General features: G+C 39.9%; 1 protein-coding gene across 2 annotated transcripts; it reads right to left on the bottom strand.

Moving 5' to 3' along the window:
• Positions 1-1,438: 1,438 nt before the first annotated feature.
• Positions 1,439-22,102, bottom strand: sostdc1b (sclerostin domain containing 1b). Of its 2 annotated transcripts, XR_011694758.1 has the most exons (3): positions 21,891-22,102; positions 20,002-20,852; positions 1,439-1,542 (listed from the first exon to the last, which is right to left on the bottom strand). XR_011694758.1 is itself a non-coding variant. In XM_071512073.1 (2 exons), the coding sequence occupies exons 1-2, from the start codon at positions 22,081-22,083 to the stop codon at positions 20,416-20,418; spliced, it is 624 nt and encodes a 207-aa protein (XP_071368174.1). In that variant the 5' UTR covers positions 22,084-22,102; the 3' UTR covers positions 19,474-20,415. The 2 variants fall into 2 exon arrangements, 1 of the variants encoding a protein (XP_071368174.1); XM_071512073.1 differs by lacking the exon at positions 1,439-1,542 and having other exon boundaries at positions 19,474-20,846.
• Positions 22,103-24,319: the final 2,217 nt, after the last annotated feature.

Below are 24,319 nucleotides of genomic sequence, written 5' to 3' on the forward strand. Positions count from 1 at the left end.
AAAGTGGAGTAATGACTGATGACTGACAAAATATTATCTGGTCAGTGTGAAAAATGATTAGACGTAGGTCACCAAACTATCAGCTTACATGGGAACAATGGTCCTGAATGCTCCCTGATTTTATCTTTTAGATGTCTTCCAAATAGATTTCTGGTGATATTTGCTTAATCGTTGCTCTCCATTTTCATGATAAAAACAAATACTAAGAAATACTAATAGAGGTCTTTCAGGTCACACCCTCTGGCAGCCATATGGAGGTCCTCACTTGTTGGAGCCATTTTATTTAATGAGCATATTTTTGGCCGTAGTTGACTGGCTGAGACTGATACCAGCCAATGGCGTAGCATACGTGCGGCAAGAGGTTAAATGAACCAGGTGTGCGACAAAGGAAAGAGACGCCACAGAGAAACAGTTTTTCAACCGCAGTTTCTTCATTATCTTTTATTACCGTTTGTTGTTTTAATACTTTGAACTCATGTGCATAATTTTCTTTAACCTACGTTAAGCTACTTTGATTTGAACTTGACGTAAGGCCGCCATAGATACACATTTACATAACATATTCAGACATTCATTCACCTCTGTACGAGACAAGCAAATTCATCTCACTGTAAGAAGATAACCTAAATGTGCGTGTTGGAAGTCTCGTATGGCGTCTGACTGGCTTCATTTGAAAAGGAACATAGAAAGCCAGAACATCACTTCTTGAGCAACAGTGGCTGTGAACAGCTAATTGTGTTTCCAAATGTACAACTTGGCCGTCTCAACAGAACTGAATAGGTCATGGAAAGTTTCTGTGCTGTTTTGGACTGGGAACTGCATTGCTGATACATCTGATTGATTGTGTTTAGATAACAGCTTGTTAGCTAGCTAACTATCTGGTCCTGCTAAACATCTTGTTGTTAACACATCTAGCACACTAGCTACGTATCTCGCAATCTCGGAACCCATCGTCTATCGGTCTGGCGACGATCAGACTCTGGGGGCGACGGCCAATATTTCGGGGTTTCCGGGGTAACCAGCGGACATCCGGGCCAAGACTTCCTCTTCCGTGCGCCGGTCATTGCTTACAGTCCAATTAGCAACTTGAGACGCGAGAATGGAGTTGGAGTTGAGAGACGACGTCTCATATGCAGATATCTGTTTATAGAGATTAGCCAAAATGTTGTTTGGTCCTAAAACACCTACAAAAAGTATCAGTGTTTGTGTATTGTGTGGAGAAACGTTCGACTGTCGCATCTCAAGTTGCTAATCAGACTGTAAACAATGACCGGAAAAAAAAAAACTGAAATATTGGCCGTCGCCCCCAGAGTCTAATCGTCGTCAGACCGATAGATGGGTTCCGATATTGCGTATCTAGTAGTAGCTACTAGTTGCATGTTAACATTAATATCAGTTACTTTGCTAAATTAGCCTGCTGGCTGTTAGCTAGCTAACAGTTTGTTCAGGTTAACTGAGCTGACTCTTCTCAAGCTACAACTCAGAGTGTTTTGGAATAGAGACTAGAGCTAAAGACAAGACAGTTTACTGTGTCACAGTAACCTACATTTGGAAACAAATCCACCTTATCACACTATTCACTTTTACTCTTAACATTACTGAATGGACCTGCAGCCACACCACAATTATCTTTTTCAGCTAGCTCTATTTTAGCCTGGTTGTTGTAAACATTATTAACTTACAGCCAATTCTCCACCTCCATAATGGAGCCGGAGAATTGGCTGATAGGAGATTTGTGACTCCACTTACTGTATAATGCAGTTTTAAAGTGCAGACACAATGGCCAGGTCACGTTCTCCTCAGTCTACTACTCTCTCTCTCTCTCTCTCCATCTCTCTCTCTCTCTCTCTGTCTCCCTCTCTCTCACCATACACAGACATGAGCGGCCTCTCAGTTTGCGGTGGGCCGTTAGATGGGACTATAGATGGGAGCTCCACATGTCCTTTCAGGGGCCTCTTTCATACATCTTTAATTAGAAAGGTTTGGGCCAACTGCTCTCCACTGCCGCTCCATACCCCCCAACCCCCTACACACACACACACACACACACACACAGATCCTCAATAATATCAGGGCCCTAAAAGCAGGAAATTACATCATCTGTGGTGAGATGGCATTCGGCTTCACCCGAACCAGCATGCTGACCAAACACTCGCGATGATGTAGACATGAACGAATGCGGGGGAAGCGGATTTACGGCGTGGCTCGCACACGACCGGCAGTCTGCAGCGCTAACCGACCTACTGGAACGCCACCGGAAAACCCCGGGCCGGTTCGGTTTTTGCGGACGGCCAATCGCGAGCGGAGAAAAGAGCGGCGATAGCCAATTGGAGACAGGAGTTATCAGCGTCTGAATCAGTCAGTGTCATGCCTATCACAGGGCTATAATAGGAAATTGGTAGTTTGGTTACTGATCTGCAGCAGTGGGGCATCAGGACTCCCGGAGTATGACAGACTTTGGTCACTCTCTTGTAAATAATGGCTTTCTAAAGCACAAGAATGCGAATGCTTTTAACTTTCCAGCTGGCGGCTAAAAGTATCATTTATTCAGTAGCAGAATGGCAGACTAACATGACACGTTAGCCTTGTCTCCAATTAGTAATGCATGGGTTTATGAAGATCAGCCAGCCGTGGTTAACCCGCCTCGGTTTCCCATGGAAGCGGCTCCGTCTCTGATGTGAGCTGGACTGGACTTATCACTCTAGTTTAATTGGGTAGTATACTTTGGAAGAGCCAGTGGAGACTGATGTCATTTGACGATGGAGTGTTTCTGCGAGTAGTTATTTTTATCTATTCTAAGACTGCAGAGGTTTGGTGAATAGTTTAAAGGTCACATATTCAGTTTGCATGATTTTGTTTTCATATACACTGTGGCTCAGGATAAGAATAATGTTCTTCATGATGTTCTACAAATCAAACAAAGTTTATTGAATGAATTTGAAGTCCTCATAGGCAGAACAGTCACAATACTGGACCCTGATTGGCCAACAATACCAGCTCATGGTAAGTTCAAATGATGCAAACTGGCTTGATTGACAGGATCTTATTGAGTCCAGTTGCGATGCGATGGCTGAAGTTAGACCAAAAACCGCCTGTAAATAAGGGTGGAGTTTTGAAAATGCAATAACTTTAAATTGAGCCGCTCAAATAAAATCAAATTTTAACAATGTCAAACATCTTCAATCATATATGTATATAAATAGAGAAAAACTTGAACTCTTGTAATAGGTCCCCTTTAAACGTCCCCTTTCCTGACACCAGCAGGAAATGCAGTAAAAAAAACCCACAGTAATTCTAAAGTAAAAAAGTAAAAAGAGGTGGGGACTCGAGTCACATGACTTGGACTCGAGTCAGACTCCAGTTACAGTTTTAATTGCTTGAAACTTAACTTCTGGTGACTTGGGACTTGACTCTGACTTGTCCCTTGATGACTTGAAAAGGTTTCTAAAGTCTTGACTTGAGATCTTGTGTTTGTGTAAATGACTTAGATTGAAAGTGATGAGATTTGTTCCACCAGACGACATGGTGGTGTTTTGTATTCAGATGTTTTCTGAATTTGTATGGAATGATTGAATTTATTGAAGTTGAAACTGATTATAGAAATCAAACTCATGACGCTCTTACCACATTTTTATCCTATTAAAACCATATTGCATTGAAAAGTCCTAGATATGTAGTTTTCTTTAAGATATTAAATTGATAGTGGACTCTTGATTTGTTCTGACTTGACTTGATGTTCTACATTTAGACTTGGGACTTGACATTAACGACATGGACTTGACTTGGCGTTCTACATTTAGACTTGAGACTTGACATTAATGACATGGACTTTACTTGGACTTGACTTGTTAATCTACATTTAGACTTGAGACTTGACTTGAGACTTGTGCCTCAAGACTTGAGACTTGGGACTCGAGCAAAGTTGACTTGGTCACACCTCTGGTAAAAACCCAAGACTACATGCAGGCAAGTTCATAATGTAGCCTACAACTTATCAGTATCATGTATGAGACGACATTACAATTCAAAGATTAGGGAAATCTTTATCTACTGAGCCAATTGTGGTGTTTCTAAAGCAGTGTACCAGGCCTAGTATAAGGAGTTTTGAGGAGTAATTCAAACTATGTGTCGTACCACCATGGCACAGCAGTCTGGAGAATGCCACAGTATGGCCTGGCCCAGATTCACACACTGCAAATCCATTTCGCAGATATTGTGTTGACAAGGTTTTGATGACGTGTACATCTGGGAAACGTAAACCTCCAAGTTTTCCATTCCAAGAGGACTATTTCTGTCATGGCAGGGAAAAGAACATTCACTTTCTATTTTCCCACTTAGCCTCAACGTATTTATCTTGACAAAGGCTGCGACCAAATCATCCAGTATATTGTTTCTTACCAGGCAAGGCCTCTTCTTAGAGTGAAATCACCTAAACATGTCATCATACAGGCCTGTGTGGTTTCCATCCTGCCTGATAATACATAATTCAATCAATATGGAATCGGTTATAGTCGGGGATGTAGTGGAGGGTAAACCCACCAAAAATCAGTTTCCCTACATATGTTTTTTTTACGGAAGAGTTGACCCACCATTTTAGGCTGACATGAATTAGATAGAATTCATAGTATACATCTTAGTAAGTAGTATCAAACTGACGTAAGTTATACGAAGATATGGTCTTCTGAAAATAGAAGTTTTGTTAATATTGCCTCATGATGAACACTGACTGTTTACCCTCCTTTTTGTTTCCCACTACCATTTAGTCTGATCCAGTCAATAATTTGTATCTTTCATATCATATCATGTCATCATATTTTGTGCATCTATGGGTGATTCTGGGTTCCTCAGATAGTCAGCTATTCCTGTTCAACATACAATTAAGACTGCACACATGATGAGAGCATCAGTTAATCATCATATTATCATGCATTCCATTACAAATAATGCAGTTGTATATGAACTGCATTTTCTTTGGCAACATGAAGTGCAATACAGACAGGAATATGCAATAGCCCATTTCACTTTACTGTGTATGTTTTCAGTTCGTATATTTTTGAGAGGCAAATAAAGAATCTGTGTTGGGAATGTTTCTTTCAGCACAATCCCATTTTCCTTGCGGTTGTATTTGTGTTTCTAACCAGACAGACCGGCCTGTTCTACACTCTATCTACATTTCTGTGGTTAAACTAGATGCTTTTGACTGTGTGTGATGTGAATTTGACCTCTGACCCCGGAGGCCTGGGGCCAAACGTGCAGGCTTCCTTTACAATTATATAACAACACTGAACAGAGAAATTACTGTATGATAGTCTCTGGCAAGTTAATGTTTTCACTCAAAAAACAGCAGATGTTGGTGGCGTAATTTGATATTGCGTGCATGTGTGTATTTTCCCTTTGTCTAATTGAGAGAAATGATAACAATAATAATAATAACTTTATTTGTATAGCACTTTTCTAAAAACAATGTTTGCAAAGTGCTTTACATACAATAAAACCCAAAAGCAGCAATAATAGAAAATAGGCATAAAAGGTAATATATGAGGTAAACAGGTACAACTAAAAACACACAAACAAACAGAGATACAATTAAAAACAGATCGAACTTTACATAAAAGTGTGTGCCAAAAATAAAATAAAATAAAAAATAGGAATAAAAGAGATACAATTAAAAACAGATGGAACTTTATTAAATGAGGAATGACTGCCAGGATAGTAGTAGTGGTAGTAGCAATAGTAGTAGTAGTAATAATAGTAGTAGTAGTAGTAGCAGTAGTGAACCTCAGGAATTTTAATCCTTAATCCCAGTCTTATACACATCTGATGTCCTGTTGCTGCAAGCCTGCCATAGAATAAAAGAGAGGAAGCGTCTCACAGTATGTGATGAAACATGACTGTTGCATTTATACCACCAGGTGTCACTGATACTTCATACAATAGCATTTCCACTCTGACTGTGTTTGCACTTTCAGATCTACACAAATCAGTGCTAAAAAATACAAAACTCCATTTCTTTATAATCATTCAACTCTCTGATAATGCTGAGAGATGAGCAGTCTCAGAGATGTAGTCTCAAGAAACCAAACCATCAGAGATTGTTGCTCATCCTGAGTCTCTGTGCCAACTGTATTTCCACAATTACATACAAACCTGGAAAATGTAATAACTGGCCTCAGTGGGTGGTCAGAGGGTTGACTGGAAAATGAATACATACAGTATTTGAGCAAAATAAATAGTGCTTTCAAGAAAATAGTTTGGAGCTTTTTATCATTGGGTTTATAGACTGCAATTTTGTTGGCCAACTTTACAACCATCACCCATAGAAAGGAAGTGACATTTTCAACTTCATTTCATGGTCTGTGAGTGTAGTCACACATTTGTAACACACATTTGTGTTACTTTTCAACACAAGATAGATTGCATATCTTGAATTCATTATATGATATTATTAACAAAGGTGTGGGTATTATTAACAAAGCTCCTGGTCAAGTTATGAGTGATGAGAACATAGAGACCAAAATCGTCCATGTGTCCCCGGTAGATCACTGGCTCCGGTGCACACTATGTTGAGTAATAATGTTTCCTGAAGACCCCATACAAAGCCCCAGATCAGCACTCACTCCAAAGTGGATAGAAGGTAGTCCAGTGGTTCTCAACGTGGGGTCCAGGGACCACCAGGGGTCCTTGAGGAGGTTCCAGGGGGTCCCCAGAAAATGGATGAATTGTTAAACTTCACCATTATTTAATTTACAAGAAGTTAACACAATTAGAGAATGTAGAAGAATGACTATTTTGATCATAGTTTCAGTGTTATCTCTCTACCTACAATACAGATAGTCATGGAATTCTGACAAAATCATATCTAACAATAAAAAATATTCTCAGATTTGGGTCCGAGAGACAAAATCTCATCAAATGGGGGTCCGTGACCCTAATGTGTACTGAATTTTGCGGTCCTTGGTATGAAAAAAGTTGAGAATCACTGTTCTAGTCTATCTGCAGTGTAGCAGTATAAGTTACCAGATATGAGTCAGATGGCTTCTCACTGCCTTAATGCCTTCCCTGCCTCCTCCCCAACTGAACCCTCCACTCGCCTGAATGGAGCACACAGTTTGAGATCATCTCTCCTCTTACTGAAACAACTGTTGGTGTGGCTGCTAGAAGAATGATTTTAGTGGTTTTAGTGGTATACTTTTACCCCTAAGGAAATGTTTAAATTTAGAATAGAATAACCGATAAGAACCTTCATCTATGGACCTGGCCAAATATATCTGCCTCTAAGGAGCTAGTCTCCTCAAAGGGAGAAAAACAGCAAACAGAAATATGCTATATGTGCAGGGCTAAGATTTTGTTAGTTTAGCACAAAATCAACTGAGCAATTTCACAGTAATTTTAGGCTCCATACTAATATTAGCATACACATATATACATTAGCGTATAGTAGGCTCCATGCTAACATGTTAGCATACACCATGAGTGATAGTAGGCTCCATGCTAACACTTTAGCGTTGAGTGATAGTAGGCTCCATGCTAACACTTTAGCATGCACTTGAGTGAACTAGCATTACCTCAAAAGTGAGAGAAATGAGAAGAATGATGTGCAGCTAAGTCTGGCAGTTTTGTGGAGGAAATTGGTAAAATTTACATGAAATGATATAAAAGTAATGCCCAACTTTTATTACTAAAGATCAGTCTAGGTCAGTCTAATGCTAGTGGCTTATGGCGTGTTCCATTTGAACTGGGAAGTCGGAATTTCTGAGTTCTCAGTCGGAAATTTTAACTGGAACGCCCCCTGAAGTCGGATTTCCAACTCGGAAAGTCGGAAGAACCTCACCAACCCTGACCTCAAAATCCAAAATGGCTGCTCCACACCTCAAGCTGTAGTAATATACTGTTTATTAGCACTTCTGTCTTTTGTGTCTCATTAAATCAGTCGTACACACAGTACTGTCCAACTTCTATCTTGCTACATGTTGCTACATGTTGCTATACCGCGTAATGCGTTGTTATCAACTGGTATTGCTAACAAGGCTAACCTGGCTAGAGCAAACCCCACTTCCTCAACCCGGTGAAATAAAAAAAACTAAAAAAAACAGGTTTTCCGACTTCTTGTGCTGGAACGCAGTCAACTCGGGTGTGACGTCATTCCCAGCTCCGACTTCCGACTTCCGAGGTAAATGGAACGCAGCTTGACTATCACTCAACATATGCTAAATGCTAATATGTTAGCATGAAACACTGGAGCCAGTGATTTGCCAGGGACACATGGATGAATCTGTTGTCTATGTTCTCATCACCTAACAGATAAGTTGACCAAGAGCACTACTTTGTTAATGACATCCCATATTACAAGATATGTTGTTGTGAACCTATCCAGTGTTGAAAAGTAACGGCTAAGTTGAGCCATGGGACAATCTCCCAAAAACTCAGTGTAGTCCTTTGAGGAGTGACAAAATTCAATATGTATGATATTTCTTGGCTGTAGGTCCTTATTAGAAGAATTACTGACATGAGTAAATGTTTTCCAGCGTTACCGCAGAAAGAGGAGGAGACATCCCAGAAGCATATTAGTCTAGCATTTTATTAGAACTTCATAACCAGTCATTTGACAAATGACTCTGAGCATGTGCACACTTTGTCTGTATTTTGAGCGTTTCTAATTGGTATCTTATGCCTTTACCATCGAGGGCTCAGTGCTACTTGGCAGAGTAGCGCGTTCTGTAACTCAAAACAGATTTTAACACTATGGTCATATTTTGGCATGGGGGAAATATTCTCTCCTTGGTGTTCTTCTCAATATACTCAACATTTAGTTTACTATTTTCCATTACCCTGAATGAAACCACTAATACTCATTTTCAAGTCTACGTAGTGCTTTGTCTGTTATATCAGTGGTTCTCAACGTGGGGTCCGGGGACCACCAGGGGTCCTTGACGGGGGTTCCAGGGGGTCCCCAGAAAAATGCTGAATTGTTAAACTTAATTATTTAATTTACAAAAAGTGAACACAATTAGAGAATGTAGAAGAATGACTATTTTGGTCATAGTGTCACTGTTATCTCTCTACCTACAATACAGATAGTCATGGAATTTGGACAAAATCATATCTAACAATAAAAATATTATCAGATTTGGGTTTGAGAGACAAAATCTCATCAAATGGGGGTCCGTGGCTCTAATGTGGGCTAAATTAGGGTCCTTGATATGAAAAAGGCTGAGAATCACTGTGTTATATGACCAAAACATGAGATTCCTCTATGCATGCAGAACATAAATGAATTTTTCAAATAGTCTCACTGAACATATAGGACTTTTCAGATTTACTGTGTATGTTGACAAGTTGCTAGTTTATGGGTCTCTCAAAAAAAGGGACAATGGATTATACGAAATCTCTTCTCTAACCTCTTCTTCTTCACAACATGATCTCATAGAAAACGGATGTTTCACCAATCCATCTATTGAATAGGACTTCTCTGCATTATCAGTGCTTTTTACTGTAATTTAAGCATATGATGGTGCAAATGCACCTTTCCAAAAGCATGAGATCACCAAGAAAGCAACAAGGATATCAGATGGTCTTAGAGCATTCTGTGTTGACATCTAATACCTGATGAGGAACAAACAGCATAGCTTTTATGTTATCCTGTCTTCAGGGAGTGTGCGTCCATTACAATAAGACTCTCGTGGATAGGAAACCTTGTATTCTTTATTGTGTGCCGTAATGGACCATCGCAGTTTCATCATCACCGATTATCACTGCTGAGCTCATTGGTAAAGATCAGTGTTGTAGTGGTAAATATAAAAGTGGGTAAATTATCACACAAACAACCACCATAATAAGGAAAATCAAATATATTTTCTGCAAAGCATTGATTTACTATATGCTTTTTGCCTTTAAAAACCCTATCCTCATATAACTTATATCAGTTTGGATATGTGGCTACTTACTATGGTGTGTACTATGAATTTATGTTGTAAAGATTTATGTCAGCAAACATGCTAAACCTTATTGGTGGGTAAACTGAATGCAGGTGGGTTTAACCTCCACTTCTTCCCTAGTAAAGACCTTACTAACAATGACATTAATGCCTGAATTATCCCCTTTGTGCAGTATACAGATTACTGTTGCAGCTGAAGGCGATAGATTGAATGTATTTTGTTACACATTTTGTCATATTGTGATATTCACTGTTTGCATGCTGTTCCTCTATAAGTGCATTCTTTGTCCCAGGTGTTCATATACAGGGTTATACAAGGTTATTATAGTTTTGCATTTTTCATTAGTTTTTATTTTTATTTCGTTTTGACTTTTGTTTTCAATTTCAGTTTAGTTTTAATTAGTTTTTAAAGCGGGTTTGCTAGTTTAGTTTAGTTTTTATTTTTTTAAAATGCTTAGTTTTAGTTTAGTTTTTATTAGTTTCAGTGTTAGTTTTAGTCTTTTTTGTAATATGGGGTATTTGTCAGGGGCGAGATTCAAAAAGGTAAAAAAAAATAAAAAATTGGAAAGATAGATTACTAGGCTTATGTATGAAATATATTGACAAAGACGAAAACTAAAGACATTTTCTCTATAATTTTTGTTTATTTTAGTTCGTTTTGTAAACACACAATGCAGTTTCAGTTAGTTATCATTTTTTGTAAAGCCTCGTTTTTATTTTTATTTCAGTTAACGAAAATGTTTTTTCACACCTAGTTTTCGTTATTTCGTTAGTTTTCGCTAACGATAATAACCTTGATACAGGGAACCAATCTGTTAGTCCCTGCAATGATTTGTCTTTATGAAACAAAACCTATGACAGAAATGATTACATACAAACCCTTTGTTCATGTAACAATTCTCATTCTCTCAGGTGTTTGCTGTACTGTATCTATCAACATGTTTTGTCTGTGGAACATTGTGATTCTCTTAAAGGTGTTACATGTAGCATTCTAACATCAATTAATCAGTACCACATTCATTTTGAGACATTAGTGCAAACAAATGAGACCATCACCGAGAAGATTGGCAGCCTCTACCAGCCTCTACAAAGCATTTTAGATTGTGAACCACCAGGTCAGATTTGGCGGGAAATCTGCTGGATTGCTTTACGGCACAAAACAGGAAGAGGGCGCTGTTCTTCCAGAGCAAACAGAGCTAAAGCTTTCAGAGTTGATCACTTCCAACATGTTTATCCTCTTCAGTAAAGCCAAAGATGTCAGGGAGAAGGGGAGGGGGACAGGAAGCAACAGGGTTTATGGGAAATGTAGTCTTAATTTTGAGAAACATGAGCACCAGCAATACCACTGATATTAGATAGAGGCTGACAATTGTCTCCACCATGGTCTCATGTGTTTACAGTAGTTATACCAAGGGGTTACAATTCATTTGACAATGATATATTGATGTTAAAAAAAATGCTACACTATACACAGTTCATGGGGGTCATCAAAGTGCATTACTGTGACTCATTAGGCTCATAGAGAAATTATTCCAAATGACTTTTTCATAGCTGTCCATTCGTAGTGACACACATATGACTTGGAACTAAAAGTCCAGTAGAATCCAGTCAACTGCTCCTAAGGCTACAAAAGCATTAAATTTAAAACAAAATCCAACCCAATATGAATCATAGATATTGTGGGAAGACGATGAGGAAATGTGGAAATTGACCAGCTAGTACTCTAACTACCAGTGTTGGGGTTGAAAAAAGCTCATTACTTGTTATTGATTCCAAAGGTAGTATTATTGTTTTACTCATATTCTTTAGGAACGGTAATTTGTTTATTACTTTGTCATTCTGACTTCAACTTCAAAGTCAACCTTTCTACCGTTTCTCATCACAGTTGGAATACTTCCAGACAGAGAAGGTCAACTTTTCTTTTATATTGGAATATTTCAACTTTAATCTGATCAATAATCAATATCAGTGGGCAAAGTAAATGATACTCAAATGACCTGTGAACTCCAGTTGATGATCATCATAAGGCATCGCAACCACCAGTATAAACAATAATCAATTATATTTTCACAAAAGCATTCATTTATACCTATTTTCCCTGAAAACCACCCGATCCTCATTCAAATTACATGAGTTTGATACTACTTACTATGATGTATACTATGAATTAATGTCATGTCAAGATTCATGTCAGCCTAAAAAGATGGGTAAACTCTATTCCAAATATAGAAAGGTGGGAAAAGTGAGTTTGGGTGGGTTTACCCTGCACTACCACCCAGCTCTGCTCTCTACACATGTCTGCTTCATCTGGCCCACCCAAGTAGAACTCCAGTGATCTCTAGTGCCGATGAGAGGTGATTTCATCAGACCACTAGCCGTCCGGACAGAGACGGGCATCCAACAAAGCAAAGTGACACAGTCTGTCTTCAGCAGCTGATGAGCAAGTTACTCTGACTCTCAAACACACCTGCAATAATACAACCTCTAGCCAGGCTGGAGCATCAAGGACTTATATAGCTGAATGATTCCTTAACATTTCCACAGATAAGGTAAAAAGTGACATGCTGGTGATATGACTCAACTGATCAAAGAAGAAGAAGAAGTGTCTGTTTTATAGTACCTACAAGGGCAGTAGTGTATCAAGTGCCTATTGGGTGGAAAGAGACCTAAAATATACTACAAGAAGTGTTAGCTTGCTGAAATTGTACTAGAACACAAATACTGGGTTAAATATTTACTTGGAAGCCAAATACTGTTGTAAATTTCTGCTTAAGTATAAGTAGACTTAAGTAAAAAGTAGCTAATGTAAATGTATTCAGAGTAAAACTTAACAGGTTACTTAGAAAAACAGACTCTTTTGTTTCCATGCGATGCAAAAAGGATGAGACAGTTTCATATGTGATAGGCTATTCCACATGTTATAATTTAGACCATGTTGAGCTTTCTAAAAATAATATTCTGAAATGCATGCCATTATTCCATCTGTCATTAAAATTCTGACATTGCCCATAATGTTACTACATTTTCCTATTAGCTATACTAGCTAGCAAGGCTAGCAAACTAGCTAGTGAACTAGCTAGCTAGACAAGCTAGACAACAACCAGCCAAACACAAACCAATAATACTGTAGATACTGTAGATAATATTGATAGATGTTAACTAAGCAACTATTATGGATAAATGTGAGAATTTTTTGTTACCATTGACTAGTTTGATGCTTATGGAGAGCCTAAAATTTGAACTCTGCAATCGATGCAATTTAAAATGTGGTGAAATGCAAGTCAATAGGCTATTCAGTCAAAATATGCTTAGGTAAAATTACTAATTTAAAAATAATACTAACAAAAAGCTACTCAGTTACAGAGTAAATGTAATTGGTAACACTTTACAATAAGGGTACATTAATTAAGGGTTAGTTAATGCTTATTAAGCATTAACTAACCCTTATTAAGCATTAACTAACCCTTAATTAATGTACCCTTATTGTAAAGTGTTACCATGTAATTTGTTATGTCAAGCAAAAGCCATATTAAAGTAAATGTAAGGTTCATGTGAATAGTAAAACAAGTAGGTACTTGATGAAATGACTGACAGTTAATGTTTCTACTCATATTATATGACTATACCTCTGCCTTTTTCAAGCCATCACGTCCAAATGTCAGGTATCTCTTTGTTGCCATGTCAGCTCTGTGTGTGAAATGCAAACTAATGCCTATCTAGCTGTTGTTGATAACTCTGTCTATGTCCTTAAGGGTTTAGCTGACAGAAATCCTCTGTTCCCTGTCAGGCAAGAGAAAGGATCTGTATGATATGAGCATGACTAGCTCAAATGCACAAGAGCTTCTCAGGCTACGTTCACACTGTAGGCTTTTTTTTTTTCCAAATTACTGCTCATATCAGATTTTTTGGATGACTGTTTGTGTCTATTCTAGGATGTAATACATATCTGACACTAATATGAACTGACAGCAATGTCCACAATACGCTGGTGTGGAGTAAAGATAACAAAAGATCTGTTTTTTTCGATTTTGTAGCACATATCTGAAAAACGGCGACTCTATGCAGCTTTTTTTGCTGTTCACACTGATCAGAAATCCTCAGAATTAGGACACTTTCTGCTGCAGTGTGAACGGAGCCTCATTCACATGGTTCCATTTTCATTAATCAGTTGTGGACAAAATAACAAAATACCACCATTTGTCAACCATGGAACATTTATTCTCCTCAGAATCGCTGCCAGTTCCTTTGCCGTGTCATTCCTGAACGAGAATGCTCCGTTTTTCAGATGAAGTGACAAAACCGACACTTCGCGCTAACGAGGAAAAACCCCGCGCGTGCCAGTTTAAAAAATACGACTTTAAATATATATTTTTAATAGATCCAAATTCGAGTCAAGTGTTGATGAGGCTTGCCAGACATAAGCTGCAAAGAATGATTAAAACAGAAATTCCATGGTAGTGGAGATCATACAGAACAATATATTTTGTTATGAGTGTGTGTAATCCTTCAGGACCCCAGAGAGAAAAGATGAAGCCAGAGAAAGATCGTGCTTGTCGATAATTTTCAAATAATCAGCATTATGTTCCGCAGATAATGTGCATCCAATTTTAGAGTTTCTAAACATGTGGAAAGAGTCATATCATTAAATTATATAATATATTCACTAATTTTAATGTCTTTCTGTAGTATTTTTTTATGGTTTGCTTGTTAAGAGCAATATGAGTGGAGGTTGTGACAAAGCATGAAACAAGTGCCAGAACATTTAGATAATCACAGTAAAGTATTTAAACTTTTATGTGATTGGCACCTTACCTGACACTAACCCAGATTATTTTTAACATTAAGAATTGGAAAACAGATAGGAGGCTGGAATGCTTCGTAGCTTCTAATGTTAAAGATTGTGCAGTTGGCTGCTCTTTGGATTAAAAAAAATCTGTTAAAAAGCATATATTTGGTTAGTTAGTCAGTCAATACGTTTTGGCACTTTTTTTTTTTTTCTTTTTTTTTTTTTATTGGTGTTCTGGCAACAATTACATATACTTCCAGTTCGGAATATGTACAGAACTACTTTTTTCCATAGTTTCTTGAACTACCTTAACAAAACACAAAAACAGCAGGAGTCACAACTTTACAAACATGATACATAACAATAAAAAAAAAAAAATTTAAAAACCCACACACACACCACCAGGCTGACATAATTACATTCAAATTACTAGGGTATGCTGTAGTCAGTTCCAATGTTGTTAATTAGGTAGAACAAAATTCAGTCCAGAGGGGTCCACTGTGTTGTCATATCTTATTGGCACATTTTTTTTAAACTTACAATTCTAACATTTTTCTAAGATTTTTCTTCTCAATACTATTTGGCCTATATCTACTCAGAACATATTCCCTTTATAGATACCAACAGGACATGGAAAAGTCAATTGCTAGCAAATTCAAACACTTGTTTCTCACATTTCCCTCCATTTTCTGACTGTGAAATTGCAGGAACAGCATCACAGCTGGACATAAAGCACAGAGCGTCTTTGTCTGGCGAGGCTTCCTGAGCCACTTTGAGGGCATCCTTCAGTCACATCCCGCTTGAATGAGGAACAGGTGTGTCCTCACCGGAGAGATTAAACCCCCCCCCCCTCCTCTGTGAGCATAAAGCAGCGCTACCTATTGACTCCAGAACACACACATGTAGACAGACATCCATCCACAGACACCTTTCAGAGCTTCCAAGGCCTGGGGACACTCGCGCAAAATGAACCTTTGTATCGCTCTAGCCGTGTTCCTCTGTCTGGTGGCATGTTTGCGGAAAGACGAATCTGCTGCTTTTTGATGTGGCTGTGATCCCCTCCCTTGATGTATCCAGTAATGATTCATATGATTCACAATATAGGGAAGAGGAAGATTAGCACTTAAAAGTGGCGTGAGCTTTTGTAAACTGCAGTTTGGCGGCGAGCCCAGTCGTGGCAGAATATTATCTCATGATTAATTGCCCCTTATTATGGTCCGGATCGTTACCGCATGGCTTCCCGGCTGTGTGGATCTCTTCACACCCACCTGGGAAGCTACATCCACGACCTTTAGAGCAGAGATTCTCAACCTTTTTCATATCAAGGAGCCCTAGTTTAGTCCACATTAGGGCCACGGACCCCCATTGGATGAGATTTTGTCTCTTGGACCCAAATCTGAGAATATTTGTTTGGTTAGATATGATTTTGTCCAGAACTCCATGACTATCTGTATTGTAGGTAGAGAGATAACAGAGAAACAGTCATTCTTCTACATTCTCTAACTGTGTTAACTTCTTGTAAATTAAATAATGGTGAAATTTAACAATTCATCAATTTGCTGGGGACCCCCTGGAACCCCCTCAAGGACCCCTGGTGTTCCCCGGACCCCACGTTGAGAACCACTGCTTTAGAGGGTCAGCGGTTATCAGTGACTCTGCTCTAATCCTCCTATTCAGGTATGTGTGAAGTCTGCAGGTAGGAACGTGCGTTACCGTATGAAAGAATGTCGGCGCTCTATTAATGTGAGATGCCAGGGTACGGCAGGATGTGGAGTCTGTTAAAATAAAGTATTACAAGCCTGTGCCTAAGAGGCGCTTCAATAAGCATGTAATTATGAGATTGTGGGGAGATTTCACGGCCCTGAACTAAGCCGAGGTTCAACAGAGAGGCATGGCGAATGTGCCGGTCGGGCAGATATCGCATGTTGGCTGGCGGCGAGGTGTTGACTGGGTAAGTAACAAATTGCATGCCGCTGGAGGGACCGGGGCCGAACACAGCCATAGTTTAACAGCAGGGGTTGATCACTGAAATATGTCTAATGTCTTACAGGATTCAGAACTATGTTTCATCGCCTCCAGGAAAAGAAAAAAAAAAGCACCGTAAAGAGAATTTGGCTGACGTACGCTCTCGTTAGCGTTTTTTAACCATTATTTATCCAGGGAAAGTCGACTTTTCCAGCAACACCCTGCTTCACATTCATACAGTTCACCACGTTCGCACTGGGAGCTTACCCAGTACAACCACAGGCTTACATTGCCAGTCACTGAGTAGCTCCACTGGAGCAGCCTAGGGGGTTCAGTGCCTTGCTCAAAGGCACTGAAAGTAGTCGTTGAGGAAGGGCAGAGCGTTACTCGTTCATTCTCTCCACCCACAGTTTCTTAGCCGGTCCTGGGTTGGGATTCATTTGGATTCGAACCGGCAACCTTTCAGTTACAAGCCTGCCTCTGAGCTGCCTCTCAGCCAGATTGAGCTTCCTTACGCTACACAGTAAACACAACACAACTTCTTTTTTTACGACAGTAGCCCTCTTCCCTCAAAAAGACACTACATTGGTACATAGTAATGATGATGAAATAAAGCCTAGTGCTTAATGATAATGGGGCAGTAGAATCAGGAACCAAACACTGAATTGTGCGTACTGTTTATTTAGTAAAAGGCAAGTGTAAAGTAAATTTACCTTCCTACATACAATGTGGGATCAACCATTTGTTCTAACTTTTTAGAAAGAGGTTGACGGGGTCATCCCTATGTTCCCTCAGCCCTATGTTCCCTCAGCACTATGTGTTCAGGCAAGGAGCTCGTATGGTTGAGGTTAGGGTTAGGGTTGCTTGCGGTCGAGTGGTTCCAGGGCAGATGAGGTGGTTGGGTTGAGGCATGAGGTCACTGGGTTAGGGTTAGGGTTAGGGTTAGGGTTAGGGTTAGGGTTAGGGTTAAGGTTAGAGCAAGCCTGTGGTCAAGGCTGTCAGAAGGTAAGTTGGGATAGGGTTGAGGGAACATAGACACACTCCCATTAGAAAGGGTTTCTTTGCCAGAATCTCCTGAACTTTGTATAATGAGATGTGTTGCCACCTGGGATATCCAAGCCAGAGTTTGGTTCATCACTGCAGCTTGAATTACCCTTCACCAAAGAGTCAGGCCAAACCAGAATACATGAAGTGGGTGAAATGAAAGACAGATAACCCATCCTTTAACGATTGGCAAAATATAGGTGTAGGGGGAATTTCTGGAACTATGTAAAAAGTGGGAATGAGGGGGTTGAGAGGAGGGAGACTGACGGTTGTTGTTCTCATTAAGTGGCGTTGCTTCCTTTGTGTGTGTGTGTTGGGGTGCACCCAAAAGTCTACCTTGAAGTTTGCAGGTTAACCGAAGAGTGATGTGACAGTTCGCAGCCATTCTTTGGTGTCGAGGAGGGCTTATGTGTTCCAAAACCTGCTCTAGCAATGACTTTCCAGCATGTTAAGTAACTCAAAAGAAGGGGAGTGTTTCTTGGAGAGGATCTCATTCAGTGGTCCTAGGTGGTCCACAGATCACTGCTACCTTGTCAAAGATAATTACACAGGAGAATTTACAAGAGCTACGCAACGGTGCGGATCCTGTGCAAAGACAGACAAACAGTTGCAAGATGGTTTCCCTCCTTTCTGCTAATCAAAACCACTAGACTTCACCTTGTTATGATGCCCTATTACTGTAACAACAGGATATTATGTACAAAGGGACATCCATCCTTTTTATACTCCGGTTTGATTCCTCTGTAGGTAACGCAGGTTAAACATCCTGTTGTCATTTAGCGCAGGTGACTCTATTCACTGTGTATCTTTAGCCCACAGCTTTCACTGTGGAAAAAAAATGAAAGGATATATGATACAATAAAGCGTCTTAACATGTTGCCGCAGCTGGAACAAGCCCCGTTAGCCTGGAGGTGAAGGTATCCCTTCACAATAAAACAAAGTGAGGTGTCTGATGAAAGGAGAATTTCATCACCGACTAATGCCTCTGTTGTTAGTGAGTTCCTGTTTGCAGTGGGACTGTCTGCTCTGCCTGCAGCATCAGGCTGGGAGCATGTCAGAAACAGAGCCATGTCGACAATATTCACTCAGCTATTTATTGATTCCCAAACAATTTTAGACAGTGGTTATGTTGACAAGAAAACATAAAAAAGAACTCCAGCTATCCTTAGTACAAAAATAAATTACATTGCTATAGAATTCACTCTCAAAAGTAACCCACAAAACTTTACCCACTTAATGTGCATTACATTCACACTATAATATATCTAATGGTTTTATATGATAGAAAAATCTTAACATTCAAAAACCTTTACAAACAACACCTGGCACCATTTTCAATTTACATTTTCATGGTTCCAAAGTCCGACCTTTGAATGATGTAGTGGATTATTGTTTTCCATTATTTTGTATAGGAAGTTGCTCTATGGTAAAAGGACCTGCTCTCTGAGACACATGAAAGCAAAACATAAACCTAACTAGGCATTTCATTCTGTGACACAAAGATGTTTTGTATCTTACATCAAATGTCAGTTTCTGGCAAACCAGCTGCACTGAGAAATTAGGTAACACTTTACAATAAGGGTACATTAATTAAGGGTTAGTTAATGCTTAATAGGCATTAACTAACCCTTAATTAACAGTTAACCAATGTGTCTGGTAATCATTTGCTAATGGTGTTCATGTTAACTAAGGTATTAATTTATACATTATTTAATAGTCATCTTTATAAACTATTAAATAATGTATAAATTAATACCTTAGTTAGCATGAACACCATTAGTAAATTACACATTAGTTAGCTGTTAATTAAGGGTTAGTTAATGCTTATTAAGCATTAACTAACCCTTATTAGGCATTAACTAATGCTTATTAAGCATTAACTAACCCTTATTACGCATTAACTAACGCTCATTAAGCATTAACTAACCCTTTACTTAGTGTACCCTTATTGTAAAGTGTTACCAGAAATTATTGCAAATTTCTACACAAGCATCAAAACGAGTCGGAGGGTACTTTGTATGAGTTCTTGTGTGCGGAGGGGGTGCAATAGATGATTTGTACACTAGCTAATGTATAGAAGCTAGCATTAGTAGTGGCTAATAGTTGCATGTGAGCATTAACATCAGTTGGTTTCGTAAATGAGCCTGCTGGCTAGTTAGCTAGCTAACAGTTGGTTCAGGTTAACTGAGCTGACTCTTCTCAAGCTACAACTCAGAGTGTTTTGGAGTAGAGACTAGGGCTAAAGACAAGACAGTTACTGTGTCACAGTAACCTACATTTGGGAACAAATCACACTATTCACTTTTACTTAGTACATTGGTAACACTTTACAATAAGGGTACATTAATTAAGGGTTAGTTAATGCTTAATAAGCATTAACTGACCCTTATTAAGCATTAACTAACCTTTATTAAGCATTAACTAACCCTTAACGTAGTGTACCCTTATTGTAAAGTGTTACCAGAATGTTACTGAATTGACCTGCAGCCACACTACAACAAGCTTTTTCAGGTAGGTCTCTGTTTCTATCCTGGTTGTTATAGCAGATATTTAGTCATTGTTTGCACACAGCTAATTCTCCAATGGACTTCTATGATGGAGCCAGCTGTTGCCGCTAGGAGATTTCTGACACAAATGCAAAGCCTCTATAGTCTTTTTGGGGAGTACACTGGGGACTACGTGGGGTTTAGTTGTCGGACTGCATCCCAGCTCGGTCCTCAGTCTTCCTCTGATTTTTCCTCCGTTTGGCGCCGCGGGCGGTCTGATCTTTGCCCTGCGCCTCCGACTTGTGTCCCGAGTCGTTCTGCTGCCTGGAGTAGCGCTTGCACTTGCAGGACGTCACCACCGTTATCTTGTAGGTCCTGGAGCTGCCGTCCTGGCACTGCAGCCGGATCCGCTGGGTCCGGGTCCGGTCGATGACGCAGCGCCACTCCTGGGCCTCTCGGCGGCTCCAGTACCTCCCCGTGTGGCCCCCGCCGCCGATCCAGTTGGGCAGCAGGTGGGCCGGCAGGCATTCCCCGGCACACACCAGCTCCTTGATGGGGTTGATGCTGGTACACTGGCCGTCAGAGATGTACTTGGTGGACCTCAGCTCCCGGCAGCCCACCTGGCTCTGGTCTGGGACTGAGACATCAACACTGAATTACACACTCCACTTCATTTGGCACTCTACACCGTGCACTACTGTTTTAATATTCATTTCCATCATGTGTCAAAACATTGCATGGCAATATTTTGCTATGTGAGAAATATATTTAGGCAATACTTGAATAATGAATGATCAGTTCATTTGACACCTCATTTGACCCCTATTTAGGGACCACGATCCACAAAACCTAAACTATGGCAAAGTTCATGCATCTAATATCATTGATGCCACCAAAGCTTTTAAATCTGCTTATATCCACTACATTTCTGGGTACAAAGTGGAGCAATGACTGATGACTCACAAGGCACATTTGGGCAATGTGATAAATCATTAGACCTTCACCAAACTATCAGCTTAGACTAGAGGAACATTGGTCCTGAATGATGAGATTTTTTAGTTTAGATATGGCTTCTAAATAGATTTCTGGTGATTTCTGCTTGATCTTTGCTCTCCATTATAATGATAAAAACTTCAAGATCAAATGTGGATTCACTTATTCACTTATGGAGAGCGCCACACCTTGCCATACCCCATTGACACCCATTCACAACATACATCATTGTTCAGCAATCAGCAGCTCATAGCAGTGATTCTCAACCTTTTTCATATCAAGGACCCTAATTTAGTCCACATTAGGGCCACGGACCCCCATTTGATGAGATTTTGTCTCTCTGACCCAAATCTGAGAATATTTTTATTGTTAGATATGATTTTGTCCAGAATTCCATGACTATCTGTATTGTAGGTAGAGAGATAACAGTGAAACTATGATCAAAACAGTCATTCTTCTACATTCTCTAATTGTGTTCTGCTAATTGTGTAATTGTGTCTAATTGTCTTCTTGCAAATTAAATAATGGTGCAGTTTAACGATTCATCAGTTTGCTGGGGACCCCCTGGAACCCCCTCAAGGACCCCTGGTGGTCCCCGGACCCCACGTTGAGAACCACTGGCTCATAGATTCAGATCGGTGAAGCTCTGCTAAATTCACATGCGTAACCCGTTTGGACTCACCGCTGCGCGCAGCTTCACCCGAACGTCTCCCGCCGTTTCTCGCCTGGTTCACGGCTTCATGACGCGGCTCGTCCGGAGTCGTATCGATCGGCTGAGTATTGACGGTCTCCGTGCCGTCGTTTTGAACCGCTCCGCCGCTCATTATCAACAGCAGGAGCAACAGGAGCTGGTATCCGCAGGCGGGACGCGTCATGGCTGTTGCACGGTGACAGTCGGTGTGAGATCTACAGGCACATGGATACTCCAGCTGCGCTTCAGCCGCTTATATATCCTCCACTTGTTGTGACAGCGGGGGTTTATGAATGAACAAGACACACCCACCGAAACACCTCAACAACAGAGCCATGTGCACCTTTTCTATTTTTTTTTCTTTCATTCATTTCTTTTTTTCATTACAAAAATCAAGGTAACACTTGAAGTGCTTTGTGTTGCATTACAAGCAGCTACACTCCGATTAAAAGCACTGATAAACTTTACAAACATTAGAGAAACATCAGGAAATTACCTTCCATTTAATATTATGCCATTAACTATACAACCCCATACGATTTTTGCACATTTTTTTTTATTTTGCAGTAATTTTAATAATGCACTCACAAGGTGTTTATAATGCCTTATCAGCATCTACCAAAAAAAAAATGTCAACAATGTTTTTCAATCATAAAGACACTGGAAATACAACATAATACATAATAATAATATCAATCAAATGAATGGGTGCTATAATAAATTGTGTTATCAAAGATTTTTATTTTATTTTTTATTTGTTTTTAACCTTAATCCAGGGAAAGTCAACTGAGAGTGTTCCTCATTTCACTAAAAAAAAATGAAGATGTGAAAATTCAGCGTCTGTCTATGTGACAATAGTAGTAAAAATGTGGATCTAAAATATGAAAAAATTAACATTTGATTCAATAACTCCTCTTTCAGAGCAAAAGATCTTACGCAGAAAGCATAAGTGAATTTGCACAGTGCATAAAACATGATGTTGTGAATGCAGGATTCAGCTGATAGCAACAGTGAACGGCTTCCGAGTCTGAGGAGGGATTTGGATCGAGGTTTTGTGGCTGAAATGAAATAAAGTTCTTCGTCCGACTGAGTTCTGCGGATGAGCTCACCAATATGATGCATTATCCGAATCATACAGTAGCCAGACAAAGCCTCCTCTCCCCCTTCATCCTGCCGAAACCTTGCCCCTAAGAATCCCAGGTGTCTTCTTACAAGCCTTTCCCAGGACTCTGACAATGACTTTACCCCGACTCTCCTCGGCTCTGCCTCCCCCTTTGATACCACTGAAAATAAATCCACTCCAAAACTGTCCAGCTCATGGCATTATTGTTAAAAAAAAAAAAAGAGGCAAGGAGGGATATTTTTCCCCCCCTCCTTTTTTTCTCTCCCTCTCTCTCGCTGTCGAAATGATCTCCGATTACCCCAAAAAGCTGTGTTTGTCACATCACAGCACAAGAGGGCGGAGGTATGGATGAGGGGAGGCCGAGAAAGAAGGAGAAGAAGAAGAACCTGGGGGGCTTTGAAAGGAGACGATCAAAGTCATTCGATCCGACGCGGCGTTTTTCGCTAATTTTTCCATCTCGGGAAACCGGAAATTTGAGATCGACCTTTTATGCTCGCCTGCAGTCCGGAGCGAGTATGACATATAGGTGGGGATAATAGGTTGGAAATGGGAGGACAGGGCTTGAGTTATGACGCTATTGACAGGCAGCGTGACAGCCGCCATGCTTACCGGTTTGTGCCTATGAGCGTTAGGCAGCACCCATAGTGGCAGGGGGTCACGGTGCTCCCATGGGACCCCAAGGGGCTGTGGAAGACCAAGAGAACAATGCGTGCATGGAAGAGAGAGAGAGAGAGAGCGGTGTGGAAATCTAATGCATCGCCGAAGGATGTTTCCTTATGTGTGAGAAAGTGAGGGCAGAGGAGAAGCTCCTTTTCACTCCGGACCTGAAACCGTTCTTACTTTGAAAATGTTCCTTGAAAATCTGCGGATTTGATAAAAAAAAAAAAACAAGCATCTTTTATCCATAATGTTACACGCTTATATGAAAAGTAGGCTGGAATTGTGTGCACAAACACAGCACACTTGTCTATGTGACAGCATGTGTGACAACATGCCCTGACGTGGGGTAAATTGTCACAAGTTGTCAAGTTGTATTTCATCAGTAATACATTTTGCTTCCAGTATCCAGAATGTAAAAATGCCATTTTTTCTTTTTTTAGATAAGACCTTAATCTAGCTGGAAAAATGTATATTGTATCTCAGTAGTAAGGCACTGCTGAGAAATACACCAATGAGTAAAAAGTGTGACAACATGCCCCAGTCTCCCCTACAGCCGCACAAAGCTGGAGTGGGCTTTTCTTTGTCTGGTAGAAATTGAACCTCAGCTCTGCTCAGTACATAATCTTTTCCAAATTAA

Source organism: Centroberyx affinis, unplaced genomic scaffold (genome assembly GCF_046629955.1).
Source record: "Centroberyx affinis isolate AG114_WGS23_722 - 3 ecotype Tasmania unplaced genomic scaffold, CSIRO-AGI_Caff_v1 ptg006064l_1, whole genome shotgun sequence".
Taxonomy (NCBI): domain Eukaryota; kingdom Metazoa; phylum Chordata; class Actinopteri; order Beryciformes; family Berycidae; genus Centroberyx; species Centroberyx affinis.